The sequence below is a fragment of the Marmota monax genome, unplaced genomic scaffold (genome assembly GCF_021218885.2).
Source record: "Marmota monax isolate L192 unplaced genomic scaffold, Marmota_monax_Labrador192_F-V1.1 WCK01_AAM20220418_F8-fsc00404, whole genome shotgun sequence".
Lineage (NCBI taxonomy): Eukaryota > Metazoa > Chordata > Mammalia > Rodentia > Sciuridae > Marmota > Marmota monax.
The window spans coordinates 215,870-241,190 of record NW_026694380.1 but is presented as its reverse complement, the minus strand read 5'-3'; the positions used below and the strand labels follow the sequence as shown (position 1 = coordinate 241,190).

Genomic DNA, 25,321 nt, shown 5'->3' with positions numbered 1-25,321 from the left:
ATATAGGCGTGGCCTTGTAAGGCTCCGCCCCGTCCCGCTTAGACAATGCCCGGGAGCCGCCAGACCCAAGCGCCCCCGCCCCGTCGTAGGACGTGAACTCGCCAACCCAGGGACCCCTCAAAAGCTAGAGCTCCCAGTCTCTTGTCTTGAAGACTAGGATTCCTTTATATCCCTACCCTACCCTCTGGGGGTGGGGCCCCAGCCGAGATCACAGCGCAGCAGGAGTGACCACTGGAGGTGAGTCTGGGGAGATGGGTGACCCCTGGACCGTAGCTGGTATTTGGGGATACCGGGCCTGTGCCAGTACAGAAAGGAGTGTGCGGGAGGCTGGCTTTTGGGTTGGAGCTGGGCCGGGTGGACTTCGGTGGAAGATGGACAGGGGAACCGGGTCTTGGGGCCAGGAGTGGCGCCCGCGCCCCGGAACCACGCCCCCGTTTCCCCGCCTCCCGGATTTCGTTGTAGACCTCTCCCAGTCCTCCGGGACTAGGTCTGGTTTATACTGGGTCGCGCCAGGGACAGCGTGACTGGCCTGGGTGGAGAGAGGATGCTTAACTCCTTGGACTCTTAATTCTTCTCTCTCTTCCTTTTTTTCCCCTTGGGGCTTAAGGACTTCTTGTCCTGGGTCCTGATTCACTCCCCAGCTTTCTCCTCCTGCCCCATTACCCCTGTGTGTGGGTCCCTGGCCAGACTTCGGGTCCCTCCAGCTGCGAGCTGCTGAGGGTTAAGGGGGCGGGGCCGCCGCATTTTTGGGGAGTGAGCGCATCCTAGCGGCTGCCAAGAGGGGCGCCCAGCAGGGACCTTTTGAAGCCCCCGAACAGGGGCAACAGGTGTTTTGGAGATTAGGGATTTAAGACTTGTTCCAAGGGCTCCTCTTAAAGAAGCAGACTCATGGGGTTGCAGTGTGGAGCAGGGTCCACCGAAGAGAAAGGTCTGGAGGGGGTGGGGAGGAGTGGGAGGGGCACCGAGATGGCAGGAGGAAGACCCTCTTAATCACCGTTAATCAGGCTCTCTTATTCACCCCCACGACCTTCTCTTCATGCCTCTTTCTATGCTTCCCCCTGTTTCTTCTTCCAGACAGGTGAAGTAAAAAGAAAACAGAAATCAGCTTGGCCGGAAAGGGCGTCTGTGTGGATGGGATGGGGACGCCGGGGGAGGGGCTGGGTCGCTGCTCCCATGCCCTGATCCGGGGTGTCCCCGAGAGCCTGGCGTCGGGGGAGAGTGCAGGGGCTGGCCTTCCAGCTCTGGACCTAGCCAAAGCTCAAAGGGAGCATGGGGTGCTGGGGGGTAAACTGAGGCAGCGACTGGGGCTACAGCTGTTAGAACTGCCTCCGGAGGAATCGCTGCCGCTAGGACCGCTGATTGGTGATACAGCCGTGATTCAAGGCGACACGGCCCTAATCACGCGGCCCTGGAGCCCGGCTCGTAGACCTGAGGTGAGCGCCAGGGTGGGTGTGTAAGGGGAAGGGCGAGAGGAGTTGGATGTCCGAGTTTGGGAAAAGAATTGGGAGTTGAGGTGTCTGAGCCGGCACTCTTCTCTTGCACTAAGGTTGATGGAGTCCGCAAAGCCCTTCAGGACTTGGGTCTCCGAATTGTGGAGATGGGGGATGAGAACGCAACTCTGGATGGCACTGACGTTCTCTTCACGGGTGAGGCTGGGGTCTTGGCACAGGGAAGCAGTTTGGGAGACCTAGGATGTCTCGGGCCTTGTTTTCAACTCACTCAGGTCATCAAACCTTTGTGGCCTTCCCGGGGGTTCAGGCCGGGAGTTTTTTGTAGGTCTCTCCAAGTGGACCAATCACCGAGGAGCTGAGATCGTGGCGGACACATTCCGGGTGAGGAGCGGTACCAGCCTTGGGAGGGAGTGGGGCGCAGGCAGGAGCCCCGGTAGCCTGAGGACTCCGTGAGGAGGAGGAAGAAGCCTGGGAGCAGCCTATGTTTGAGGGTATCCCCTCTCACCCCTCCCACGACCCTGAATACCCTCGCCTTTGCTCTCCACAGGACTTCGCCGTCTCTACTGTGCCGGTCTCTGGCCCTTCTCACCTGCGTGGCCTCTGTGGCATGGGGGGACCCCGCACTGTGGTAGCAGGCAGCAGTGACGCTGCCCAAAAAGCTGTCAGGGTGAGGAGGGGCGGGGTGGGGTGTGGCCAACGACCATGGGCGTGGCTCCAAACTCAGGAGGCGGGAGCTCCAACCCTAGCCTTCACCAAGCTGTCCATCTAAGTATGAAAGATCACCCAAGTAAACAGGTGGGATACATAACAATAGCTGGCAGGGAGCAGGGAGACTGGGAACAGGGATGATTAACTTGCTCTTCCAGAGTTTTAGGAAACTCCTTAAAGGTGATATTTAAACGGATTTGTAGGATGGATGGGACAGACAGGTGGGAGCTGGAGAAGGGCAAAAGAGGGTTACAGGTGAAAAGGACTGCATCTGAGTAAAGAGTACAAGATAGAAATTAGCAGAACACTGTCTGACATATTAGAACACTGTGTGACATATAGTAAGGACTATGTACTTGCTGTCACTATTATTCCACAAATAGAACTGTCCCAAGTCTTTAATAGGGCCCTTAGTTTGTGGTAGGATAGGCAAATTCAATTGTGGAAAAGCTCTGATACTTAAACACTTCCTCTTTCCTTTCTCTCAGGCAATGGCAGTGCTGACAGATCACCCATATGCCTCTCTGACTCTCCCAGATGACCCAGCTGCTGACTGTCTCTTTCTGCGTCCTGGGTTGCCTGGTGCACTCCCTTTCCTCCTGCATCGTGGAGGTGGGGACTTGCCTAACAGCCAGGAGGTGAGAGGGATATGAGCTCCACCACCACTACCCACTACCAACAACAACCAATAAAAGAATTTTTCCCAGTGGGAGGAAGGAGGGGTACCTTACCTAGAAACCTGGGTGGAGCCACCATAAGGTGGCTGGACAAGGGTGACTCTAGACTCAAGGTTTTACTCCCTTCTCTGTACTGTCCCTGCAGGCACTGCAGAAGCTCTCTGATGTCACCCTTGTACCTGTATCCTGCTCAGAACTGGAAAAGGCTGGTGCTGGGCTCAGCTCCCTTTGCCTGGTGCTCAGCACACGCCCCCACAGTTGAGGGCCTGGCTTGGGATTCTGGGTGGCCAGCAAAATAGGAATTAGAAGGGGAAGGAGAGCTGGGCATGGTGGCACACACCTGTAATGTCAGAGACTCGGAAGGCTGAGGCAGGAGGATCACAAGTTTGAAGCCAGCCTCAGCAATTTAGCAAAGCCCTGTCTCAAAATAAAATAAAAATGGCTGGGGATTTAGCTCAGAGGTAGAGCATCCCTGGGTTCAATCCTCAGTACTGCCCCACCCCCAAAAAACCCAATAATAATAAATAATAATAATAGAAGGGGAAGGAGGATTAGATAGATGATAAGTAGGTAGTAGCAGGAAAGGGCCCCAAGATGGGGTGGGATGGGACATAGTGTAGGGAAAAGTATAGGAGCCACTGGGTGAGTCCTCTCTCAGAACCAATAAAATAGAATTGGCCTTTTAGATTGTGCTGTGGCTGGTCTTCCTGGGGCAAAGGGATGGGGCGGGGCTGAAACCTGAGCTGGTGTCAGTGCTGGAAAAGAGAACTCTTTCTTTCAAAAAACCCTTGTTAAGCAGTTACTCATTGCCCAACCCTGTCCTAGGTGCTTGGGCAGAAGATGGTTAAAACAGAATTTGTATTGTGCACAGTCTGTCCAGGGCAGAAAAGGGAGTGTGTGGGTGGATCACTCTCTGACTATATCTAAATGTCAGATGATTCAGACACTGGTAGATTAACAGTCCACCTTTACTTGATAGAGAAGAAGAAATGACATTTTCAGAGACAATCATTTTCATTCACTCATTTACTGAAGCTTAGCAGTGATATCAAAAGGGTCAGTCTCCAGATGTCAGGGAACTTATAGTACATGAACATTTCTTACAAATTGAAATATAGATAGTAATGTAATAATTCACAGGAAGCTGTTTCTTTCTATGAGAAAAATAAGGGACTCTGTAAGGTATCAAAGTGTGTGCTGCAAAGGGCAAGGAGGTTCAGGACCAACTTCTCAGAAAAGGCAACACAAACTGAGTCCTGAGGATAAATAAGAATTAGCCAGGCAGGTAGTGGAGAGGAGAAAAAAAGGGTAATCCAGAAAGAAGGAATTACTCTGGACAGAGGCATTTTGGATGGCTGGGGAGATTTTTTTCTAAGGCTGGCATGTTGCGTGCACATGGAATGACAGATAAGCCAGAGAGTGCTATATCACCTTGTATCAAAAGCCAAGGTCCAGGGCTGAGGCTGTAGCTCAGTGGCAGAGTGATTGCCTAGCACTGTGAGGCTCTGGGTTCAATCTTTAGCATTACATTAAAAAATAAACAAATAAAATAAAGGCATGCTGTCCATCTACAACTACAAAAAATATTTTTTTAAAAAGCCAAGGTCCATGACCCAGAGCTGAAGCTTAAGGAGAAAAATACCACAGTTTAAAAATAAGGGATGTCAGGAGCAAGTTAGTACTTGAAGAGGATCTCCGGCTTCAGAGGAGGGCAAAGCAGAAGTATGAGTTATGGATAACCCAGGAAGGAAATGAGGAGATTACATTCTGGTGACAGCACTAGACATGGAAAAAAGATTTGACAGTGACCTTAAGATAGACAAGACTTCATGGCTCATTGTGTGGAAATGAGAAATGAGGTCATATGACTCCAGGTTTCTGGCTTGGTCAACTGGGTTGATCAAGAGAGAATGTAAACAATAAATTGTGCTTGATACACTGTGCAAAATGCCTGGGGTCAGCCAGGCAGGATGTCCTAGATCTGGGATGCAGAGAGTTCTAAGTGTCTTTCTAGAGGTGCAGGCTGAGAATTACCTGCAGATAGGAGATTTCCAGAAGAGGGGTAAGGGGAAGAAAGGGACAAACCTAGAATGGTAGAGAATACCATGGGGATAGAAAGCAAAGAAAAAGAATCTAGAGGAAGATAAGAGCAGCAAAGTAAAATAACTTAATGAAGGGGGTGATCAAAGGCCATGCCAAATGAGTGCTAAAAAACGTAGCCTAGGACATCAGAACATCACTGGCAAACTTGTGGAGAGTAGATAAGTAATTTCAGCAGATAAGTAGTGGAGATAGAAGAAAAAAGAAAGTGAAAAAAAGCAGATGTATGCTCCTGGTTCAAAGGCTTGATTCTGAAGGGAAGAGATAGGACAATTATTGGGAAGTTAACTAAGATATCGAGACAGGGTTTGATTCAGGTTTAGAGAGGACATCAGGGGCGAAGGAGACATGGAAGCTATAGGAAAGATGAGAATAACTGAAGGAGCAAGATCAGCAGCAGATATAGCCCAGAACCCAGGCCTTCAGACTCCTAGACATGCTCATTTCCATCCCATGATGCCTTCCTCTAGGTGAGAGATCAAGAGGGTGGGAATTATGGAGGGGTGGAAGCCCCCAACTACAGAGTTTGGAGTGAGGGCTTCCCTTCAAACTACAACTGCATAGACAGTGGACGCATCAGCAGGGACTACTGTGGACAGCCGACGGGGTCTCCTGAGGGCTCTATGGTCCAGATCAGCGTAGAGCAGGCTCTGAAGGAGGCAAGGGAGGAAGGCAGGATGGTCTCAGCAGTCTGACTCCCTTGAGATTCAGACCTACCTCTTGGTCCACTTTCCTGGGGGATTCCGTCCAGCACCTTTCCCATTCCCAAGTCCTTACCGGCTCCTGGTCCAGGTCCCCTGGAATCTTGGGCTCCTCCTCCTCCATGGGTCTCTGGGGCTCGGCTTTCATCAAAGGAGCTATATGGGGGGGACAGAGCTGAAGGATGGAGAGAAGGTGACCAACTTGTCTGCTCCCAACAGGGGCCCAACTCAGGAATTGAGGGGAGGGGACTGTACCAGTAGGAGAGGAAAAGTGGGGAGGAGTTAGTCTTACCAAATGTGGGGAGTGGTGGAAGCGGAGGCGGGGGCGAGCGCCTGTAAAGGAGTATAAGAGTCTTTAATAGTCACCAATCTTGTTGCGCTGGTTCTCCTTGGCCGCAGGCGGCGCCAACCACAACCTTGCAACTTGCTCACTCTGACCAGCAAAACAACTTAGGCCCCTCCCACACAAAAAGTGCTGCCCACACTCCGATCCTGTGGCGCATCTAGCTTCACTCCTCTAGTCATGCCCAGCTTGGTACACCAGCCTCCGGCCTCGCTCCCAAGTGTTGACCTCTTGCGTTCTCCAAACCATGCCTGGATCTCCAGATCTAGCTCTTTTCTTTGCGAAAATTCACGTTTCGCCCCTGCCGCCTCTGGTCAAGCCCTATTAAACCAGGCCCCGCCCCTGGTGCTCACCTGCGCAACCACCAGACCACGCCCAACGCTCCCAGTCCTAGCACCAGACCAGCGCCCAGCAACGGGACCAGGACTTGGGGATACAGCGACCCTAAGGAAACAGCGTGGCGGGGAGGGATGCAGACGTCAGGGGTACGACCACAGAGAGCTAGCTCTGTTGCTCAGCAAAGCTTCCATCCCTCTCCCCGGAGTGTGTCCGAGTTAACTCCACCGTACGTGTTGATCTCCACTTACCGTGCGTAGGCCCCTGGGCTCTGCAATCGGCCCTATCGCCCAGCACGTGAAGCACCGTACGACTCTCATCCTCGTGGCGTCCCCTGCAGAAAAATGTGCCCGAGTCCCCCGCACTCAAGAGCAGCTCCAGCCGCCGGATACCAGGGTCCAGAGAGCGTAGGCGGCCAGCGAAGGGCAGGAGTGGAGGCACAGTGGGGATCCCACTGGACGATGCCCACAGGATCGGGCGACGTCCCTTGGACAGACCTTTGCAAGCTGGGAAACTAGGCGCCCAAGCCCAGCGGATGGGGTGTGAGACCCCCACGCAGGAAAGATTCACCCGGTCTCCAGGGCGTCCATCCAGAGATGCTAGGGGAGGCGGGGGACGGTGGTTAGGACAAGTCCATGGGGCAGGTCGATGACACTGTCCCCACCCCATCTCTTTTTTTCACTCTGCCCTTCCACCATTTTGGATCTTCTCACACACTCGCGACTCCTCAGGTGTTCCCTTCCCCTGCCTCAGTCTTTCCTCACCATCACAACTTTCCCCGGAATTGCTTACCCCCCGGGTCCCCGTGGGCCCTCGAAAGCAGCAGAGGCAGTAGCTGCAGAACCAGGGCCATGGCTGGGGTGAGGTGGGGAGAGGCAGCAAGTGAATCAGCGGGAAGACCGGAGGGAAGTCTGGGGACAGGGACTGAGGTATCTCGGGACTGGGGGCTCTGATAAGAGCAGGGGCGGGGCCACCAATTCTTCCATCTCTTTAGGAATCCTCACAGGCAAACTCACAGCCCTAAAACAGTGCCCACTTAAAATTTGTAATAGGCTGTTTACACAGCACTCCTGCCTACTTAACTCCTCCAGCAGAGTGATAGCTGGGACAAATTCTGGAGCTCCACTGTCCTGAGTTCATATGTTGACTTTGCCATCTATGAACTGTTGGATGTGGGCAAGTAGCTTAACTGCTGCCTCTTTGCTCATCTGTAAATGAAGATGAACACACCTATTTCATACAGCATTGTGAGAACTAAAGTAATACCTGTAAAACAACTAAAGCAATAATGGACATAGGAACACTAAGTGCTCACCATTATTTTTACTACTTCTGTTCTTATTTTAGCTTCTACCTCACCTTTCTGTGCCCACGCTGTCCTTCCCCGCCTGCAGTACCCCACCCAAGTCCACAAGTTTTGACTGGGGAGGCCTTTAGGAGCAGATGCAAATGTCCCACACCTGTTACTCCAGCAGCCTTCACTGGACTGGAGCCATCAAGATCACATCAAGCCCATGTGGAGGGGTGAGGTCCCTCAAACCTTTAGGGGGCCTGAAGCAGCAACTCTTTAGAAGGTAGGCAGCCTCAGTTCCCCTATCCCCAGGACATCACAGAAACCCTCCATGATGTCACAAACCCTTCATCCTGTGGTTGGGCTGGGGTGGGAAAGACCAAATGAGGGTTGAGTAAAGATTAATTCAATCCCTTCCATCTTTAATTTCTGCCTGCATCCTGGCCAGTGCCCCCCAGGGATCCAAATTCGGCAATCCAGCTTGGGCCACATTCCATTGTTTCCTAGGACCTAGCAGAAGCTGCCACTATGGTCATTGTAAATCATAGAGGCTTTTTGGTGACTCTCCTTCAGAGGACTAGACAGGGCTTTCAGCCGGGCATCCTGAAACCAAGAACCAAAATGGAGTTGGCCACCAGTGGCACTTCCCCTTCCCCTTCCCTCTCACCCATCCCCATTCCCCAGCCAGGTCTGCTCAGCCTCTCCCCATCCTTAGTCTTTTTCTCTGGTCAGCACAGTGTAAATAGGAAGGGAGGTGCCAGCAGAGGCAGAGAAGGGAGGGGCCTTGGGATTATAAATTCCAAAAAGGCCGTTCAACTCCCAGAGCAGGATCCCTGAAAATCTCTTGACAACGGCTGTGACTACTACCATTCTTGGGACCCTCACCATGAAAGGCCTTCTTCTGTTCACCCTGTCTGCTCTGCTCTGCTGGGTGTCAGGTAAGTACCTGTGGCCCCCAAGAACCTGGTTCACCTGTCAGGACCTCAACCTCCCTGCCCTGCCTGTACCACCCATTAGTCATGATCCCAAAAACCCTCAGCCCCAACTGGCTCAGCTCTCCTATGTTTCCAGGACCAGATCTCTCTGTTACAGGCTCCTTGCACAATTTCTCAAGGACCCAGGTCTCCATCATCATATTCCTCCTCATCCCCAAGAAAGTGCCACTTTTCTCACCTGCGAGGGCTCCAGGTCTCTTTCTCACTCCAAGGTGCCCACTTCTTGGAAACTCTGATATCTAGTTCCCTGGCTTGCCCCATTTCAATCCACAATTCTCCTGGATCCATCTTACTGCCTTCTCTCACCTCCTGCAGACAGCGGGATGTGTCTTCAGACTTAAGCCTCCAGATCCAGGCTTCTTTCAGACCTCACCCTCTCCATCTACTCCACCCTGGACTTAGGTACTCAGCTGTGGCTCTTCCTAGTGTATCCTTGTTCCTCCCTGAGCTACATATTCTCACCCCTACCAGGGACACAGGCTTTCTGGATGGTTTCAGTAACTTCTTAAAGCCTTCTGGGGAACCAGGGAGTTTCCCCAAAGCTCCTAGGGAGGGGATGCCAGGGCCACTCACCCCTAGAGTGAGGTGGGTTTTATTTCCAGGCTCTCCACTCTTGGACTGACCTCTCCTTTGCCAAATCTTGCATGCCCATGCCTTGAATTAGCTGAAGCAGGAACACTGGGGGTGCCATCTTCTGTACCCACCCTCTCCTTTCTGGTAATCTGCTAAGAAGGATTCTGATGAAATGTCTCTCAGGTATTATTCCTTCTGCCAGAGAGCTGTGGTAAAGAGGACTCCATTCAGGACTGGTTCCTCCACCCACACTCTTGGCTGCCCCACAAGGTGAAGAGTAAATTGCTAAAGTTGGCCACAGGTGGCTTTCTTGAAGCCTCAAGTTCCAAGCCATTTTTTAAGGCATCATAATCCCATCATTTTTATTCTTCTTATTTCTTCCTATTTCAAGTCTCTATCCTCTCCCTCCTTTCCCCATTCCTTCCCCACAGTTTCCTCTCATCCCAGCTGTCCCCAGACGCATGTTTTTGTTGGTAGTTGTGCTCCTCTTGACTCATCCCAAATGGGGTGTGGTGGAGGAAGATATTTAGGGTGTGAGCCTTTCACAAAGAACAACTCCACCCTCACCTGTCACCCACTTGCCACTTTCACCGCATCACTCACCTGCTCTGTCCCATGGACCAAACAGATCAGTGCACCTATTTCATAGGCTCTTCTACACCCCCATTCCCAGTTCAGCTTACCCCCAGGTAGCTTAGACACCCCATGCCTCAGCCTGACCTGTTTCTCCCCAGCTGATATCCGCTGTCACTCCTGCTACAAAGTCCCTGTGCTGGGCTGCGTGGACCGGCAGTCCTGCCGTCTGGAGCCAGGACACCAGTGCCTAACAACAAATGTGTACCTCGGTAATATCTGCCTCTATAGTGGAAGAGGGACAAGTGGGACACTCTGTCTGGGACTGAGACCCAACCAGGGCTAAGACTAAGATGGAACAGAGAATTATAGCAATGATGACATTTGGCCAAAATGATTATATACCAGGCACTGGGCTTTTTTGTGTGTGCATGTGTGGTAATGGGTACTTTACCACTGAGCTACATCCAGTGCTTCCCACCTCCCTGACTTTCTTTTTCTTTTTTCTTTCTTTCTTTTTTTTTTTTTTAAGATAGGTTTTGCTAAGTTGCTGAGGCTGGCCTCAAACTCCCAGTGACTTGGGATTATAGGAATGTGCCACCGTGCCCAGCTTGACCTATGTCTTTATGTGCTCTGTTTCAATGAATGTTCATGACAATCCTATGATGTTGGTGTTAGTGTCAAATTGACTAAATACCCTCAAGAGAGATAAAACAGGCCCAAAGACCTCATGGCCAATCAGGATTGGGGTTCAGAATAAGGAGGTAGAGGAGTAAAATAGGCTGAGAAGAGATAAAGGGCAGGGCTGGGCAAATTTGCGAAGGAAGGAAGCCTGGGTGGGTGTACATGGTGGGGAGTGGGCATAGGTGTGCCAGGTGCCAATCCTAGCTGATCTCCCTGCCCACTCCACTCCTGCCTCTAGGAAAGATGTGGGTTTTCTCCAACCTGCGCTGTGGCACACCAGAAGAGCCCTGTCGGGAGGCCTTCAACCAAACCAACCACAAGCTGGGCCTGAACTATAACACCACCTGCTGCAGCAAAGACAACTGCAATAGCCCAGCCCCCCGGCCCACACCCACCCTGACCCTGGTTTTCCTCACTTCCTTGGCTGGCCTTGGCCTCTGGCTGCTGCACTGAGGCTCACTCTGTGGCTGTCCTTCCTCCCCACCTGCCTTAGCCAGAGCCTCTCTCCTTATGGCTCCACATCTCCTGTTTCCCAGAATGATCTTTCTCTGGCTCCCCTTCCTCTGAAGAGCGTTTCTCCAGTCCCTTCTCATTTCTTTAATGAAACAGTGCCCAGAGTGGTCTCCCTATCTATTTTTCCTAAACTGTACTCTCTGTTCTGTTTTTCCTGAGTCTTTCCCTTTAGACCACTCCAGATCCTCCACTGGCTCATGAAGGACTTCTACTTTGTCTTCTACACTCTGAGGTGCCCTCCTTGAGAGGAGGGATTGGGATCTGGGCCGGAAATGGGGCTTCTGTCCCGTCTCCAATGAAAGCCCCAGGAAGGACCTGATGACCTCACTCTATGGGACTGATTCACCAAACCCTCTACTCATCTTTTCCATTTTGAGTAATAAATGTCTGTGTCTAATAAATTGTGCATTCATTTTCAGAAGACTTTAAGTGTCAAACCCCCTCCCTGGATGTAACACTCTCAGCACCTTCACCCCCACCCCCCGCCTTCCCCTTACCCAAGAGTCTTTCAGGGAGTTTCCCTGGGAGGCTGGGCTCATGTAAATGAAGGAACAGGTTTTTCAGGTCTCCATCCTGTCTTTCAGTGTCTGGAGGTGGCACATAGGTCCCAGTGTTTGGAGAAACAACCCTTATCCTAAATTTAGCCACACCCTAGTGATATTCTGCTAAGGAGGAGATACAGCCTGGCTTTAGGTCTCCCCAGAGAGGTAGGAGAGGGATATGTGGATGGGGCCTCAGATTAGGATCTGAGGCCTTACCTGGCCTAGTTACTAACCAGGGTATCCAAGCAACTCTCCTATCGCTGGACTTATATTTCCTTTTCAATTCAAAATAGTCCTATCCATGCTTACCTAATGTGTGAAGCCCTGGGTTAAATCCCAGTACTGCAAAAAAAAAAAAAAAAAAAAGTCCTTTTGGGAACTAAGTTACAAATGGAGGAAAGGGGAACAAACCCAGACAGCCAAGCTCATGGAATCCTGGTCACTTCCACTCAGTCCAGAGCTTACTCTCCTTAGTAATCTGCATTACTAAGGTAGATCTTCCCTAGCAGCAAGATCCAGTAGTCACTAAGAGAGATTCTGCATCTTCCTTGGGGATTTTGTTGGTTAAGGGGTGCAATGTGGGATCGTGGTTGGGGTCCAGGACCAGAGAAAGGAGCAACCACTGTAACTAGGTCCATTGATGGGCCAGAAACCCTCAAACTAGAAGATAGATGTCCCCATATTGCTGCTTCAAGTTTCCCATCAACAAAAGGTAGATGGAATTTTCCAGTCAGCTCTAGATTTTAATGGCTCACAAAGAAGTGCTTACTTTCTCACCTTAGATGTTCAGAGCTCCCTTGTTTCCTTGCTCCCTTGCCTACCCTCATTCCCACTACCCGCTCCATAGTCCTGGCAAAAGCCAGACCAGGGTGGTGGCTGCTGCAACCAAGATGCATGCTGGGGCCACGGTGCTTGCCACAGCACTGTTGCATAGGTCTCCAAAGCAGCAGTTCCTGTGAGTTGTGTAAGTCACGTCTCCCACCAATTCTGTTTCCACTTGGTTGCAATGATGGGTGGCCACACAGGCAGGATGGTGATGACTCAGGGTCACTGAAGCTGAGAGAAAGAATGAAACCGGGGTGTTGGACTCTTGGCTTCAGGATTTGCCTTCTGGGGCAGAGCAGATGTGATTTCAAGGAGCCCAAGGGAATTCTCTGCCCTCTCAAAAAACACCTCCCTGAAACCAAGTGATCAAAGTTAACACATTAACATTGTTAACTGCTGCTCTGGTGTGCTGATAAGGGAACAACATCACTTCTATGGTATTCCTGCCTGAAATACATGACCTCAATCTTATCATGTGAAAGAAAATAGAAGTTAAACCAGTTGTGGTAGCACTTGCCTGTCATCCCAGCAATTTGAGAGGCTGAGGCAGGAGGATCACAAGATCAAGGCTAGCCTGGGGAATTTAGCAAGACCCTTCTCAAAATAAAAAAATAAAAAGTGCTTAGGATAGCTCAGTAGTAGAGCATCCTGAGTTCAATCATCAGTACTACAAAAAAAAAAAAAAAAAAAAAGAGGAAAAAACAAGTAAATAGACAAATCCAAATTGAGAGCAATCTACAAAACAACCTATCATAAAATTACATAAAAACAAAGTGATCTATCAGGGCTTTTCAAAAATATCAAAGTCATGAAAGACAAAGAAAGACTGAGCATTTGCACAGGCTGGAGAATGTAAAAAGACGTGAGAATGAAATGCAATGTGGGACCCTGATTTGTGTCCAGGACCAGATAAAGGACATGAGTGGAACAACTGGCTAAATCAAAAAGCCTAAATTAGCTAGTCATATTATACCAATGTGATTTTCTGATTTTGATAATTGTGCTACAGTTATGTGATATGTTAGCATTAAGGAAAGTTGAGTGAAGGATATACACGAACTTCCTGTACTACTTTTGCAAACATTCTGTCAATCCAAAATTATTTCAAATTAAAATATTAAAACATACACAATATACCTCTTAGCCAGTGCTTGAAAGTTGGCCCCTGACTTAAGGGACGAATTTCTGAGTAAATGGGCCTATGATTCTTTCTGGAGAATAAAGAGGAGGGAGGTAAAAGCCCAAGAACTGTGGGATGCTCAGGTGCTCAGTGCCAGGAACCAGAAGGGTACAGACTGCTCTTCTCCAACAGTGGCACCATCTGCCCAGAGCCAGACGGAGCCTGGAAGGTTCTGGAAGCCAGAGGAATAAAGTGGGGCCTAAAGGCAGGGAAGGGCTGAGGGTAGAGGGAGAAACTGAGGACTCACGGTTCTCAGACAGTTTGCTCTGTCCCAGGCCTGGTTGGGGTTTACGCTCCAAGAAGCCACAACGTTCACCCTCACCACAGATGGTCACGGTCCCTTTGCAGGAGTTGCTGGGGCCTCCACCACAGTTGTAGCACCGCATGCGGTTTCCTGGCAGGAGAGGCAGGAGAAAAGAGGCACTGGACCTGGGGCTCTCTGGGGAGTTGCTGGCAGAGGGTAAGACAGGCCATATGAGAGGTGAATTGGCCTCTTTCTTACCCAAGGCAGCCCCCAGCAGTGTGCAGATCAGGATTCCAACAAATTGGGGTTTCATCATGTCTACCTGTGTCAGTAGGGCCTCTCCCTCCCTCCCACCCCCCTCCCTGGCCCTGCTCTGCCAGCCTTATATCCCCCTTGTTTTAGGCTTTATAGGGCTATAAAAAGGGAGGAAAGAGTCTTCCCCAGCAGGCGCCAGGGCCCCAGTGGAGACAGGGAGGGGCCTGTGGATGCTCTCAGCATCCTCTGGAGCCTCAAACTCCTCCATCTTCAGCAGTAGTTCAAAAATTATTGCTCAAGAACTCCTGGGGGTCTCTAAGACTCTGTCAAAGGGTCTTCAAGGGTCTTCCTTTTCCAATTCCATTGGATTATCTTTGAGGTTGGATTTTCAACCAAACAACGTATCCCTACAGACTGAATATCAAAGAAGTAGATATGAAAACCCTGCCATCTTAAGCTTGACATGAAATAGATTCACAAAAATGTAAAGCACTTCCACTCTTCTTACTGTGAAATTGAGAACTTGTATTTATTTTTCATAAAACTATTTCATTAACATGTAATAGGTTTATTGTTCTTATTTGTGAAACAAATCAATACCTATTTAAAATGTCTTATTTTAATTTCTAATACAATACATATTGATATAAAAAACATGAAAACAAACTCTTTGGGACATTTGGATATATATATATTTTTAAGAGTGTAAAGAGTTGGGTGCAGTGGTGCATGACTATAATTCCAGCAACTCAGGAGGCTGAGGCAGGAGGATTGCAAGTTTAAAGCAATTTAGGGAAGCTTAAGCAACTTAGCAAGACCCTGACTGAAAAAAAAGTTAAAAAAAAAAGTAAAAATAAGAAGTAAAAGGGCTGGGGAGGTAAAGCACCCCTGAGGTTAATCCCCAGTACCAGAAAAGAGGGAGGGAGGAAGGGAGGGAGGGAGATAGACAGAGAGACAGAGAGAGAGCTCCTGAGATCAAAGTTTTTAAATACTGCTGCTCAGTGTCTCCCCTGCCCTCACCCTTCCAAGTCTTCCTTATTCCTCCTTAGTCTTTTTTGTGGTCCTGAGGATCAAACCCAGGGCCTCACCCATGCTAGGAAAAGCACTCCTTCACTGAACTACACCCACAGTCCTGTCTCCAATCTCTTAAACCCCAGTCAGCCAGACTCTGCCACACTCCCCCGTCCCTACATTCTATCCATGCCTTTGTTCCTAGTCTCATTCTTCCCCAGTGGAAGCACATCCACCCAGCCCCACCCATGATTAATTTTTTTCCTCCAAGGTAGTAAAGCTGGGAGGGATAATTATGGGGTGGGAATGTTGAGGCTTGGGGGGGATCAAAGGTATATGAAGCAGGGTGGGGCTGGCCCCTCCACAGCTGGGCAGTGTGGGTGGGTCCCCTCCACAGCTGGGCTGTGTAGGTGGGTGAATGAGTGTTGTTGATTCCACCTTCAAACATCACATACACTCTAATGATCTAGGCCAGGACTGTTTAGGAGTGTAACCTTGAGAAGCACACATGCGCTGAGGGGACAGAGAAAACAAAGAATAAGAGAACAGAGAACAGCTTGAGATGGGGAGCAAGGGAGGGGAGCAGAAGGGAAGGCGACAGACATAACTCAGGAGCAGCAGACAGAGCTGAGTTATAAACACTGAGAGAACAGAGAAGACCCTCAAGGCACAGGCGGGGAGGGGGGTGAGAGACAGGGGCTTCGGAGCAGAGGGCTGGGGACCCTGTTGAGTCATGCTGGTGAAATCTATCCTATTCCACCCCCAGGTTCTCTCCCTAGGTGTGTTTGTTTACTGGTCCCTCCCTGTCATGCTCAGATGTTCCTTCTCGGGGTGCAGATCACATTCTCCCAGATTCCTGAGCCCAGGTTCTGCCATGGGCACCTCCAGCATCTTCCTCTGCGTCTTGTTCCTCTGTGGGGCATTGGGTAAGGGTGGACTGGGGAATCCTCAGGGGGCAGGGGGCAGGGGGCTGGGGCAGGGGCTGGCAGATTCTGAGGATTGGAAGGGAGAGGGAGCTGGGAGAAGCCAACAAGAGAGCAGGAAAGACTTTGGGGAGACCAGCCACTGGGATGGCCTCAGGCCAGTTGACAATGTGAAAGAGCAGAAGTTGCCTTTCAGAGGCACTGTCTCTTCCTTGCTGGTCTTTGACTTGCCTCTGTGTCTCTTGTTCCTTATCTCACCTCTTGCTTTTGTGCTGGACCCCTCAGTCAATGTCAATTCCCATTTTCTTTTCTGCCTCTGATGCCATCTACTTAAAGTTTTTTCACTTTCCCCCTCCACCTCTTCACCAATCTCTCTCTCTCTCTCTCTCTCTCTCTCTCTCTGTATGTGTGTGTGTCACCAATCTCTCTCTCTCTCTCTCTCTCTCTCTCTCTCTCTCTCTCTCTCTGTATGTGTGTGTGTTTCTCTATGCTTGTCTCTGATTCTTTTGGCTTCTGTTCATGTCTGCACCTCCCTTTAATTCCCTTTGCCTCTCTGCATGTTTCTTTTCATTCGTTCTCTCTCTTCCCTTTCTTATTTTTCTACTTCTGTCTGCCTCCATTTTATGGTTCCTCTGTCCCACTTTGTGTGCCATCTCTCTCTGTATGTCCCTCTGCCAGCTCCTTTGGGGTTCTGCTTTTTACCTTCTTGCCCTGATCTCTGCTGACCCAACAGGTCTCACCACTTCCCCTGCCCAGGGACAGCTTCACTGTTACACCTGCAGCTTCGCCAAGCCTTGCTACCCTGTACCCACAGAGTGTCAGGATGATGAAGCTTGTGGCATCACTGTTGGCACCTCAGGTAGGAGTATGGTCCATTGGCCCTTGTCCAGGTGGCTCCCTACCTGTCTCCTTCCTGCCTTTCCTGCTGCCCTCCGCCTCAGCATTCCTCCTTCATCCCACAGACCAGAATGAGATCATCGAGCGGAAAGGCTGCCTCCCAAGGACCCAGTGCCCTCTGCCAGGTCATGCCACCTACTGGTCACGTGCCTACATTCTGCGGCACCACTGCTGTGAGCAGGACCTGTGCAACTCGGCTGTCACAGCACAGTGGCTCCCCAGTCTCTTCCTCACCACCCTGCTCCTCCTGGTGGCCAATTTTGCCTGGGGAGGCCAACTCCTCCACTAGCCTTGTGTGGACTCTCAGCCCCCAACCCAAGACTCCTTCACCATCAACATGGTACTGGAAATACCTGCATGGACACTTTTGAGACATGCCCAAGAACCTGATTTTGTACACAATCCTTAGACTCCTAGACCCAACACCTCCACAGACCCCTCCCAAGACCTGTTTCCCATGGGCACTGCTCTAGCCCTTGTAGGCACCCACCCAAAGCCCAGCCTCATAAGAAACATCTGCTCTGTGTCTTTTCCAAACGCCTGGTGCTGATGTCTTCTCTCAGCCCCAGGTGCCTAGCAAGATGCCATTTTGATAGAGCTGTGGTCCCAGGCAAGCGAATTGAAAGGGCACAAGGTATGGTGATGAGGAAGGTCTTTCTGGGAAAGATGTAACATAGTAGGTGGGGAACTATAGAGTACATTTAATAAAGGAGTTATCTGGGAACCTAGCAATGGTTCAGTGTGTGCAGGGTGTGTGTGTGTGTGTGAATGCACGGGTGTGCTCTCTAAGAATGAACTATAGCTGCCTGGCAGGTTGGGCTGGAGTGCTGGAACCTAAACAATATTCTCCTCATTTTCCATCTGTCATCTCATTCTCCTTCCTGCCAGTATTTTAGCTTAAGCCGCTGTAGCATGAATGTTTTAGGCAAGATATCAAAGGAAGTTTTTCTCCAGGGAAGCCCAGACTTGAGCCAAGACCCAAAAGGGGAACTGATAGGGTTACTTTATGAGGATGTGGCCTGGAGTCCAGCTCATCTCTGCCTGAGACTGGGGACTGGCCAACTTGGGAGTGTGAATGCCGTTCCCCACTGACCAGCCCAAACTTGTCTGTAGTTCATAGGTGGCCAAGCATAACCAGCCTCACTAGGGAATCCCACCTGCTAACCCTTGTGGACACTCTTCTCTGCTTAGGGAGAAGCAGAGAAGGTTTGGGGGTGGGAGAGGAAACACTGGGGTTGGATTGGGGATAAGGCTCTGGTTCCTGAGGAAGTAGAGAATAGAAAACTATACTTAATCTGACAGTCTGCTTTACAAATCCCACAGCCCACCTGCCCACAAGACCAGGTGATCTTGGTGACATCATGGGTAGCGGCTGGGCCTTATTGCCCTCTGTATCCTTACCACCTTATATGGTATCTAGCATGTGGTGAGACTAAGCAAGTCTTAGAGAATAAAGACTTGGCTCACACACTCTCCAGGGTGTGAGCCATGGGCACAGGGAGGTAGTGTTCCTAGGAGTCTGAAGTGATAACTGTTTAGCTCTGAATGCCACAGTGGAGCCCCACAGGGAAGTGTGTGTGCCATGGATAAGGAGGGAGTCTGGCTGGAGGTGGAGCGTAGGCACCCCCATTCTGACTTGGTTCCTTTCCTTCCATTTGAGGAAGTCTGTGAGCTGATTAAATATGTTTGTTCCCTAGTTTCTTTGTGAGAATGAGACTTAGCGGGTGGGGAGGTCTGGCTTAATTTGGAGGCATGTTGAGTCTTCTTTCCATTTTCTGTCCCTTAGTTCTCCCACTTTGCACTTCTGTTTTTTTTCTCTCTCTCTCGGTTTCTTTTTATTTTAACTTTAGTCTCTTTCCTTCTCTGTTCCTCAGTTTCCCCCATTCTTCTTTAGATTCCCCTGTGACTCTAGATTCCTTTATCTCCTCCCTGCCTACCTCACCCCTTCTCACCCTCAACAGGTACTCCAGCCTCCCCTCAATTCTATAGTATTGCATGCTCAGGGCCATCCCTCCTCTGGCCAAGTCAAGACACAAAACCACACCTTTTTGTAGGTGACATCATGAAATAATGCTACACCTTTTCTTCAGCTCCCCCATCCCCATTTCCCAGGTAGCCTGAGGGCTGCAGGAGGCCAGATAGACAGTAAGTCACATTCTCTGCCCACCTCCCAGCCCTACATCCCCGCTGAGGTTTTCAGGGAATTTTTCAAGTGCCAGATGACCAGGGAGAGAGAGAAGGTCACAGTTCCCAGCAGCAGATGTCACCAAGATCACCTGGTCTTGTGGGCAGGTGGGCTGTGGGATTTGTAAAGCAGACTGTCAGATTAAGTATAGTTTTCTATTCTCTACTTCCTCAGGAACCAGAGCCTTATCCCCAATCCAACCCCAGTGTTTCCTCTCCCACCCCCAAACCTTTTGCAATTTAGGCCTCTGTCCCCTGTTTGTTCCTTACCTGAGACGGGCCAAATGGATGTTTTCATAGATCTGGATTTCAGGTTTAAAGTGAGGAATGGAGGCATCTGGGGAGAAGTAGTCAGAATGTGTATAGAAGTCTCTAGATAATTCAGTTGTGTTCTTTTCTACTCCCTCCCCTAGAGAGGACAAGGTTCAGAAGCAAGATATGAACCTTTGCCTCACATATGCCCTCTTCTCCCTTCTGGAAGAGGGGGGACTCACCTCTGCCCTGAACCTCCCGGACTCTCCGCCTCCAGAGCATGATGCTGAGAGCTAGGATGGTGAATGCCTGGCCCACTGTGAGTGACAGCATCAGGATCCAAGTCACATCCCAGGCCATGGAAGGTACAGTGAGGTTAGGAGAAGCATCCATGGAGGCTGTAGTCAGAGCAAGACAAGAGGGATAAGGAAGGAGGCAGTGAGGGGACCTGTCCCTGTACCCCAAAGACAAACTCCTCCCAATCTGGTAGGATCTTCCTACAGAAGACTTCATGAGCTTCCCTGACCCAATATCCACCATCCCACTTTGCTCTTTTCCAGACCTCTCCCCCTGACTCCATGGGTAGTAGAAAACCTCAATAGAGAACGACAGTGTTGCCCTGTTCATATGTGGACAGCTAGCTCTAGAACAGACCACCAGCCAAAACTGCCCTCATAGTAATTCAACTTTTCAAGAAAAAATAAAGTGTCTTCCATTTATTTGTTCTTCCATTCATTCTTTATTCTCTAAGACTTGCTTAGTCTCACCACATGCTAGATACCATATAAGGTGGTAAGGATACAGAGGGCAATAAGGCCCAGTCGCTACCCATTGACTGGCCTTTGATTCCCCAAAGAGTAGCCATTTGCTTCACATCCTGATTTAAATTAGTTATTCTACATCCAATAGTATTCATTCTCTCTTTAATGACCTTTTTTCTACTTTTTTTGTAGAACAAATATATATTTTTTCCTTTTGTCTTCCCTATCAATGGGCCATTGAAACACTAGTGCATATATCCTTTCTTCAAAAGCAACTGCCCCCAAAATAATCCTTATTTTCTTCATCTCTGCTATAGGATATTCCACAAAATCATAAATTACACTATTTCTAAACAATGGTATATTCCACTGAAATATATACAACTTTGCTGCTAGTCTATTCCTCCAGAAAGTTGGCTTAACCAATCCCTTTCTCTGTTATGGACTCAGTCAATGATAAAAATTGCCTCCTCCTACCAGCAATGAATGATCTGCTCCAACAGAAGTCACCTCAACCTGTCCCTAGTTGTCTCCTATCCCACCTACTTTCTTATCAGCAGGTGAGGGATGTTCCCCCACTCTGGCACATCTCCTCCCCTCGGTTTACCTGCCAGGCTAAAGCTGACTCCTTTATTCTGAGACACGAGGCAGCGGATGATTCTTGGTCTATGGCCCTTGGGCTCAGGAAACCCTTCCCCAGGACACACCAAGAGCAGGGCAGCCCCATCACCCCAGAAGGAATGAACACGTCCTCTCACAGGACCCTTCCCCTCCAGCCAAGTCACAGAGTCCAGACGTCTGACAGGGACCACAGAGCACAATAGGACAGAGCAGGAGGATCCATCTGTAGCCTTTGCAGAGAACTGGGATCCTGTGGAGGAAAGAAGACCTTTCAGTTCTTTGGGCTTCCCCAGTCCCTACAGCTCGCAGTCTCTGGGTTCTTTTCTACTCCCTCCCCATTCAACCTTAGGTTCCTTTATGACTGGTACCTTACCTTTGAGAACAGAGACATCATACACTCTCCAGTTCTGATACCTGTGGTGCTCACCCAGCACGGTGCACCAGTACCGCCCAGCATCTGCATCCTTGGACCCCTCCAACCACAAGGAATAGTTTCCAAGGAGTTTGAGCCTGGATTCTTTTCCAGGTTTCCTAAGGTTTGGGATTGACCTGGTCACTTGGACCTGGGCCACCAGGATGGTGGAGGAGCCTGCTCCAGGGCTGTGGAACCATGATAGGAGTTCATCTCCATGTAGGGTGGGTGGTGAGGGACACGGCAGCTCCATCGCTTCCCCCAAGGCTACATAGATGACCTGGATGTTGTCTGTGAGGAGACAATTGTATGAGGCCAGAGACCTCCATTGCATCAAGGCCCCACTTGTCCTCCAACCCCTGGCTCCCTCCCTCTATAGGGTCTCCCAGCAGTGACTCAACTGATGAACACATTTCTTAAGTGACAACTACAAAGAAAGAGAGGTGGAAGGAAGAGTGTACAGACTTTCCTTCCCCCCTCCCCAAGCTGGTGGAAGGGTCTGGAGATGAGAGAAAAGCCTGGAATAGTTGGCAAATGCCCATCTCTTTAGACATTTACTCATCTGCTTTTATTTTCTAAAGGAAACTGTACATAACCTGGACCCTCATTTCTTCTGGGTCTTCACCAGTGGTAGAGGCAGGGAGAGGTCAAATGGGTAAATATGTATTCTTGAGTTGGATGCATTCTCCAGACCTCTAAGGAGAAAGATCAGCAATCCCTCCCTAATCTTGCAAATAGCTGAAATATCTCCCACCTCCTGCCCCTTACCTGTAGCAGCCTGGGGGAGCCCACAGAGGAACAGAAGAAGGAGAAATAAGACTGCCATGGGGAGAGACTGCCAAGTTCTTTCGCTCTAAGACCTGGGGTTACTAGGGAGGAAACAGAAACTAGATAAAGGCCCATACTCCCTGAGCTGGAGTGACATGGGCCTCTGGAAGGGATGAGAATGCTGGGGAGATAAAACCCAGTTGCATGTCTACTGGGGAAAATGACCCCACCTTTCTGTTTTGGGGGTGGAGGAGAAACTGACTCAAGCCACTTTTACGTAGATGGGGTTCCAGGTCTCTATCTCCAGTCAGTTTGGAGGTATATTCTGTGATCTTTCTTCCACTCCTGAGAAATATTAGCCATGAGCCAAGGTCCTGAGTTCTTCATGGAACCCAATACAGAGCTGGACATACAGTTAATGCTCCATAAATGATTGGAGTGAGTTTTGCTGTGGTTTCCTGGTATACCACAGACCTCTCTCTCTCTCTCTCTCTCTCTCTCTTTAATTGTGGATGAACATTTTAATTATTTTTATTTATTTATTTTTTCTGTGGTGCTAAGAATTGAACCCAGTACCTCACACATGCTAGGCAAGCACTCTTCTACTGGGCCACAACCCCAGCACCTCTAGAATTCTTGAGAAGTATTCTAAGCTATTAATCAAAGAGAAGAATAGCAGGGATCTGGATTATTCATTAATTCATCCCTCTGCTCCAGGCAAGACTGAAGGAAGCTCTTTATACAGTTCTAAAAGTTTTTAATGTGTTATTTATTTTAATTAATTAATTAATTTTGGTGCTAGGAATCAGATCTAGGGCTTCATGCATGCTAGGCAAGTACTTTACCATGAGCACAATCCCAGCCGCTAAATTAATTAATTTCCTTATTTTTGTTGTACTGGGGATTGAACAGGGCTTTGTGCATACTAAGCAAGCGCTTTGCCACTATCTGCTTGTGTTTTTGAGGTGCTGGGGAATCAAACTGAGAGCTTTGCCATGCTAGGCAAGTGCTTTACTGCTGAGCCACAGTCTAGCCCCTTAAATTTTCCCCTTCTCCTCCTCCTTCGCCCTCCTTCTCCTCCTCTTCTTCTGTTTTTTTTTTTTTTTTTTTCCCTGTACTGGAGATTGAACCCAATATCACTTTACCATTGAGCTATATCCAGCCCTTTTTTAAATTTTGAGACAGGGTCTTCCTAAATTGCCCAGGCTGGCCTTGAATTTGCTATCCTCCTGCTTCAGCCTCTCAAGGAACTGGGATTATAGGCATGCGTCACTGCACCTGACCTTAAATTATTATGTTTTTTTTCTTGTTGGTGCATTATAGTTATACATATAGTTGGATTCATTTTGATGAAATGAAGTCATACATGCATGGATTTTAATTTATTCCATTACTGTTCCCAGTGTCCCCCTTCCCTTCCCTTTTCCCTCTCCCTATTCTCCTTACTCTATTGATCTTTCTTTCATTAATTTATGTAATTATCTAAAAAAAATTTCAGTTGTAAATGGACATAATACCTTTATTTATTTACTTTTTTATGTGGTGCTGAGGATCAAGCCCAGTGTCTCACGCATGCTAGGCAAGTGCTCTACCACTGACTACAACCCCAGCCCCTATTTAATCGATTGGTGCTTTAGAGATATACATAAATGTGGAATTCACTATGGTATATTTATACATGCACAAGCATAATTTTGTCAAATTTATTCTGCATTTAAATTATTTTTGCTGATTATTTTTGATGAAATTCTTCATACCAGACTACATATGAGGTACAACTATATAAAAGCTAAAACTGTGAGATATATATATATATATTTTGGGGGGGGTGGGTACAGGGGATTAAACCCAGAGGGATTTTACCATTGAGTCACATCCCCATCCTTTTATTAATTTTTTTTTTAAATTTTGAGACAGAGTCTTACTAAGTTGCTTAGGGCCTTACTAAGTTGCTGAGGCTGGCCTCAAACTTGCGATCCTCCTGCCTGAGCCTCCCAAGTTGCTGGGATTACAGGTATGGGGCACTGCTGCTGGCAAACTGTGGTATATTTACAGGATGGAACACTGGATAGTAAAGAGAACAAACACAGCCCTGCTATGAAGTTGAATCTCACAAGTGTCATCAGAGTAAAAGAAGTCAGACACAAAGAATATGTATTGTGTGATTTTTATTTATATACAGTAAAAAAAAATGGAAAACAAATGTGTGGGTGAGAAATTCAGAGAGTGGAATATCTTGGGGTGGGTGGGGGGGCAGGTAGCAATTGGCAGGAATCCAGAGGTTCTTCTGGGTGCCATAATGATTTGTTCTTGATTTGGGTGCTGAATACATAGATTATTCACATCCATCCCTTTTTTTGTATATGTGTTTACTTCAATAAAAAACTAGAGTATATATATTATGTAGGTGTAAGATACAATGAAAATAAAACAAATCTGTATATATGTTAAGAAAGAGAACATTACCATTTCAGTCAAAGTTACCTTATACTGTATACTATTTTAAATTTGGTCTTTGTCTTTCACTTGTTTTATTATTAAATTTTATGTGGTTTTGACTTTCATACAATGCTATCATGTTCTATTTTTCTTATGTGGTTTTCTTTCTTTCCCTGAACATGATGGTTTGTTGTGCAATTCCTCCATGCTTGAGAGTGATAATTCATTCATTAAAAAAAAAAAAAGAAAAGAAAAAAAAAACAAGTATTACACATACTTTAACAATGTTGTTTTCCTATGATCCTCCTATGGCTCTTCATTTACTTAAGCCTTTATTTACCTAGTTCAATAACTTTGTTTTTAAATATTTTTTTTAGTTGTAAATGGACCTTTATTTTATTTATTTATGTGTGGTGCTGAGATTTTAACCCAGTGCCTCATACATGCTAGGCAAGTGCTTCACCACTGAGCTACAATCCAGACTTCAATAACTTTTTTATATTTTTTTCTCATAAAAATCTAGCATTTCTTTTATTACCTATACTGTTAGACACCTTATCTTTTTTATAGCTCTTGTCAAGTGCTCCTAATCTTGTGTTTAGTTAGTTACTGGCACTAGGGACTGAACCCAGGAGCACTTTACCACTGAACTACATCCCCAGCTCCTTTTATTTATTTACTTATTTTGATACTGGGTCTCGCCAAATTACTAAGGCCTCCCTAAATTCCTGAGGTTAGTCTTGAACTTGCGATCCTGCCTCGGTGTCCTAACTTGTTGGGATTACAGATGTGTGCCACAACGCCGGCAAGTACTCCTAATCTTCTCCAGGGTTTCTGCTATCACTCTAGAGTCTGTTCATATTAGAAAATAGAAAGAATGATTTAACAATTCCGGACAATTTTCTAACTTTCCCCGTTGCAAACGCTTCCTATTAATTTCTGACCATTGCTGTACCCGTAGGTCCAACAGCGCGAAACCCTTCCCAGTAAGCGCTGAGAAAGTCCAGACTCGGCACGAGGCGGAGCCGGTACGTGTTGACGTCAAGGGCACGCAACACCTCA

At 48.4% G+C, this 25,321-nt stretch overlaps 6 protein-coding genes across 12 annotated transcripts; 3 read left to right on the top strand and 3 right to left on the bottom strand.

Annotated features, from left to right (window-relative positions):
* The first annotated feature begins 18 nt into the window (after positions 1–18).
* On the top strand, positions 19–3,521 carry Ddah2 (DDAH family member 2, ADMA-independent). 3 transcript variants are annotated; one of them, XM_046467930.2, is made up of 7 exons: positions 19–237; positions 1,075–1,433; positions 1,547–1,646; positions 1,759–1,832; positions 1,999–2,118; positions 2,697–2,797; positions 2,982–3,521. In XM_046467930.2, the coding sequence occupies exons 2-7, from the start codon at positions 1,137–1,139 to the stop codon at positions 3,133–3,135; spliced, it is 846 nt and encodes a 281-aa protein (XP_046323886.1). In that variant the 5' UTR covers positions 19–237; positions 1,075–1,136; the 3' UTR covers positions 3,136–3,521. The 3 variants fall into 3 exon arrangements, with proteins under 3 accessions (XP_046323886.1, XP_046323884.1, XP_046323885.1); XM_046467928.2 differs by having other exon boundaries at positions 21–237; positions 2,648–2,797; XM_046467929.2 differs by lacking the exon at positions 19–237 and adding an exon at positions 381–928 and having other exon boundaries at positions 2,648–2,797.
* A 323-nt stretch (positions 3,522–3,844) lies between these two features.
* On the bottom strand, positions 3,845–8,648 carry Mpig6b (megakaryocyte and platelet inhibitory receptor G6b). 3 transcript variants are annotated; one of them, XM_046467925.2, is made up of 6 exons: positions 7,109–8,648; positions 6,568–6,915; positions 6,334–6,424; positions 5,930–5,970; positions 5,714–5,812; positions 3,845–5,586 (listed from the first exon to the last, which is right to left on the bottom strand). In XM_046467925.2, exons 1-6 carry the CDS (start codon positions 7,167–7,169, stop codon positions 5,570–5,572), a joined length of 657 nt encoding a protein of 218 aa, XP_046323881.1. In that variant the 5' UTR covers positions 7,170–8,648; the 3' UTR covers positions 3,845–5,569. The 3 variants fall into 3 exon arrangements, with proteins under 3 accessions (XP_046323881.1, XP_046323880.1, XP_046323882.1); XM_046467924.2 differs by having other exon boundaries at positions 5,714–5,793; positions 7,109–8,642; XM_046467926.2 differs by lacking the exon at positions 6,334–6,424 and having other exon boundaries at positions 7,109–8,634.
* Positions 6,063–11,361, top strand: Ly6g6c (lymphocyte antigen 6 family member G6C). The gene is made up of 5 exons (XM_046467927.2): positions 6,063–6,465; positions 7,664–7,890; positions 8,431–8,545; positions 9,910–10,020; positions 10,671–11,361. The coding sequence occupies exons 3-5, from the start codon at positions 8,494–8,496 to the stop codon at positions 10,883–10,885; spliced, it is 378 nt and encodes a 125-aa protein (XP_046323883.1). The 5' UTR covers positions 6,063–6,465; positions 7,664–7,890; positions 8,431–8,493; the 3' UTR covers positions 10,886–11,361.
* An 830-nt stretch (positions 11,362–12,191) lies between these two features.
* Ly6g6d (lymphocyte antigen 6 family member G6D) lies at positions 12,192–14,080 on the bottom strand. Its single transcript, XM_046467948.2, has 3 exons — positions 13,995–14,080; positions 13,740–13,886; positions 12,192–12,543 (listed from the first exon to the last, which is right to left on the bottom strand). The coding sequence occupies exons 1-3, from the start codon at positions 14,050–14,052 to the stop codon at positions 12,320–12,322; spliced, it is 429 nt and encodes a 142-aa protein (XP_046323904.2). The 5' UTR covers positions 14,053–14,080; the 3' UTR covers positions 12,192–12,319.
* A 1,693-nt stretch (positions 14,081–15,773) lies between these two features.
* Positions 15,774–25,288, top strand: LOC124109363 (lymphocyte antigen 6G6e). 3 transcript variants are annotated; one of them, XM_058586598.1, is made up of 3 exons: positions 15,774–15,928; positions 16,682–16,784; positions 25,221–25,288. In XM_058586598.1, exons 1-3 carry the CDS (start codon positions 15,819–15,821, stop codon positions 25,254–25,256), a joined length of 249 nt encoding a protein of 82 aa, XP_058442581.1. In that variant the 5' UTR covers positions 15,774–15,818; the 3' UTR covers positions 25,257–25,288. The 3 variants fall into 3 exon arrangements, with proteins under 3 accessions (XP_058442581.1, XP_058442580.1, XP_046323900.2); XM_058586597.1 differs by having other exon boundaries at positions 16,659–16,784; XM_046467944.2 differs by lacking the exon at positions 25,221–25,288 and adding an exon at positions 16,888–17,557 and having other exon boundaries at positions 16,659–16,784.
* On the bottom strand, positions 18,804–21,955 carry Ly6g6f (lymphocyte antigen 6 family member G6F). Its single transcript, XM_046467946.2, has 6 exons — positions 21,821–21,955; positions 21,014–21,343; positions 20,627–20,890; positions 19,501–19,656; positions 19,277–19,343; positions 18,804–19,119 (listed from the first exon to the last, which is right to left on the bottom strand). Exons 1-6 carry the CDS (start codon positions 21,876–21,878, stop codon positions 19,095–19,097), a joined length of 900 nt encoding a protein of 299 aa, XP_046323902.1. The 5' UTR covers positions 21,879–21,955; the 3' UTR covers positions 18,804–19,094.
* Positions 25,289–25,321: the final 33 nt, after the last annotated feature.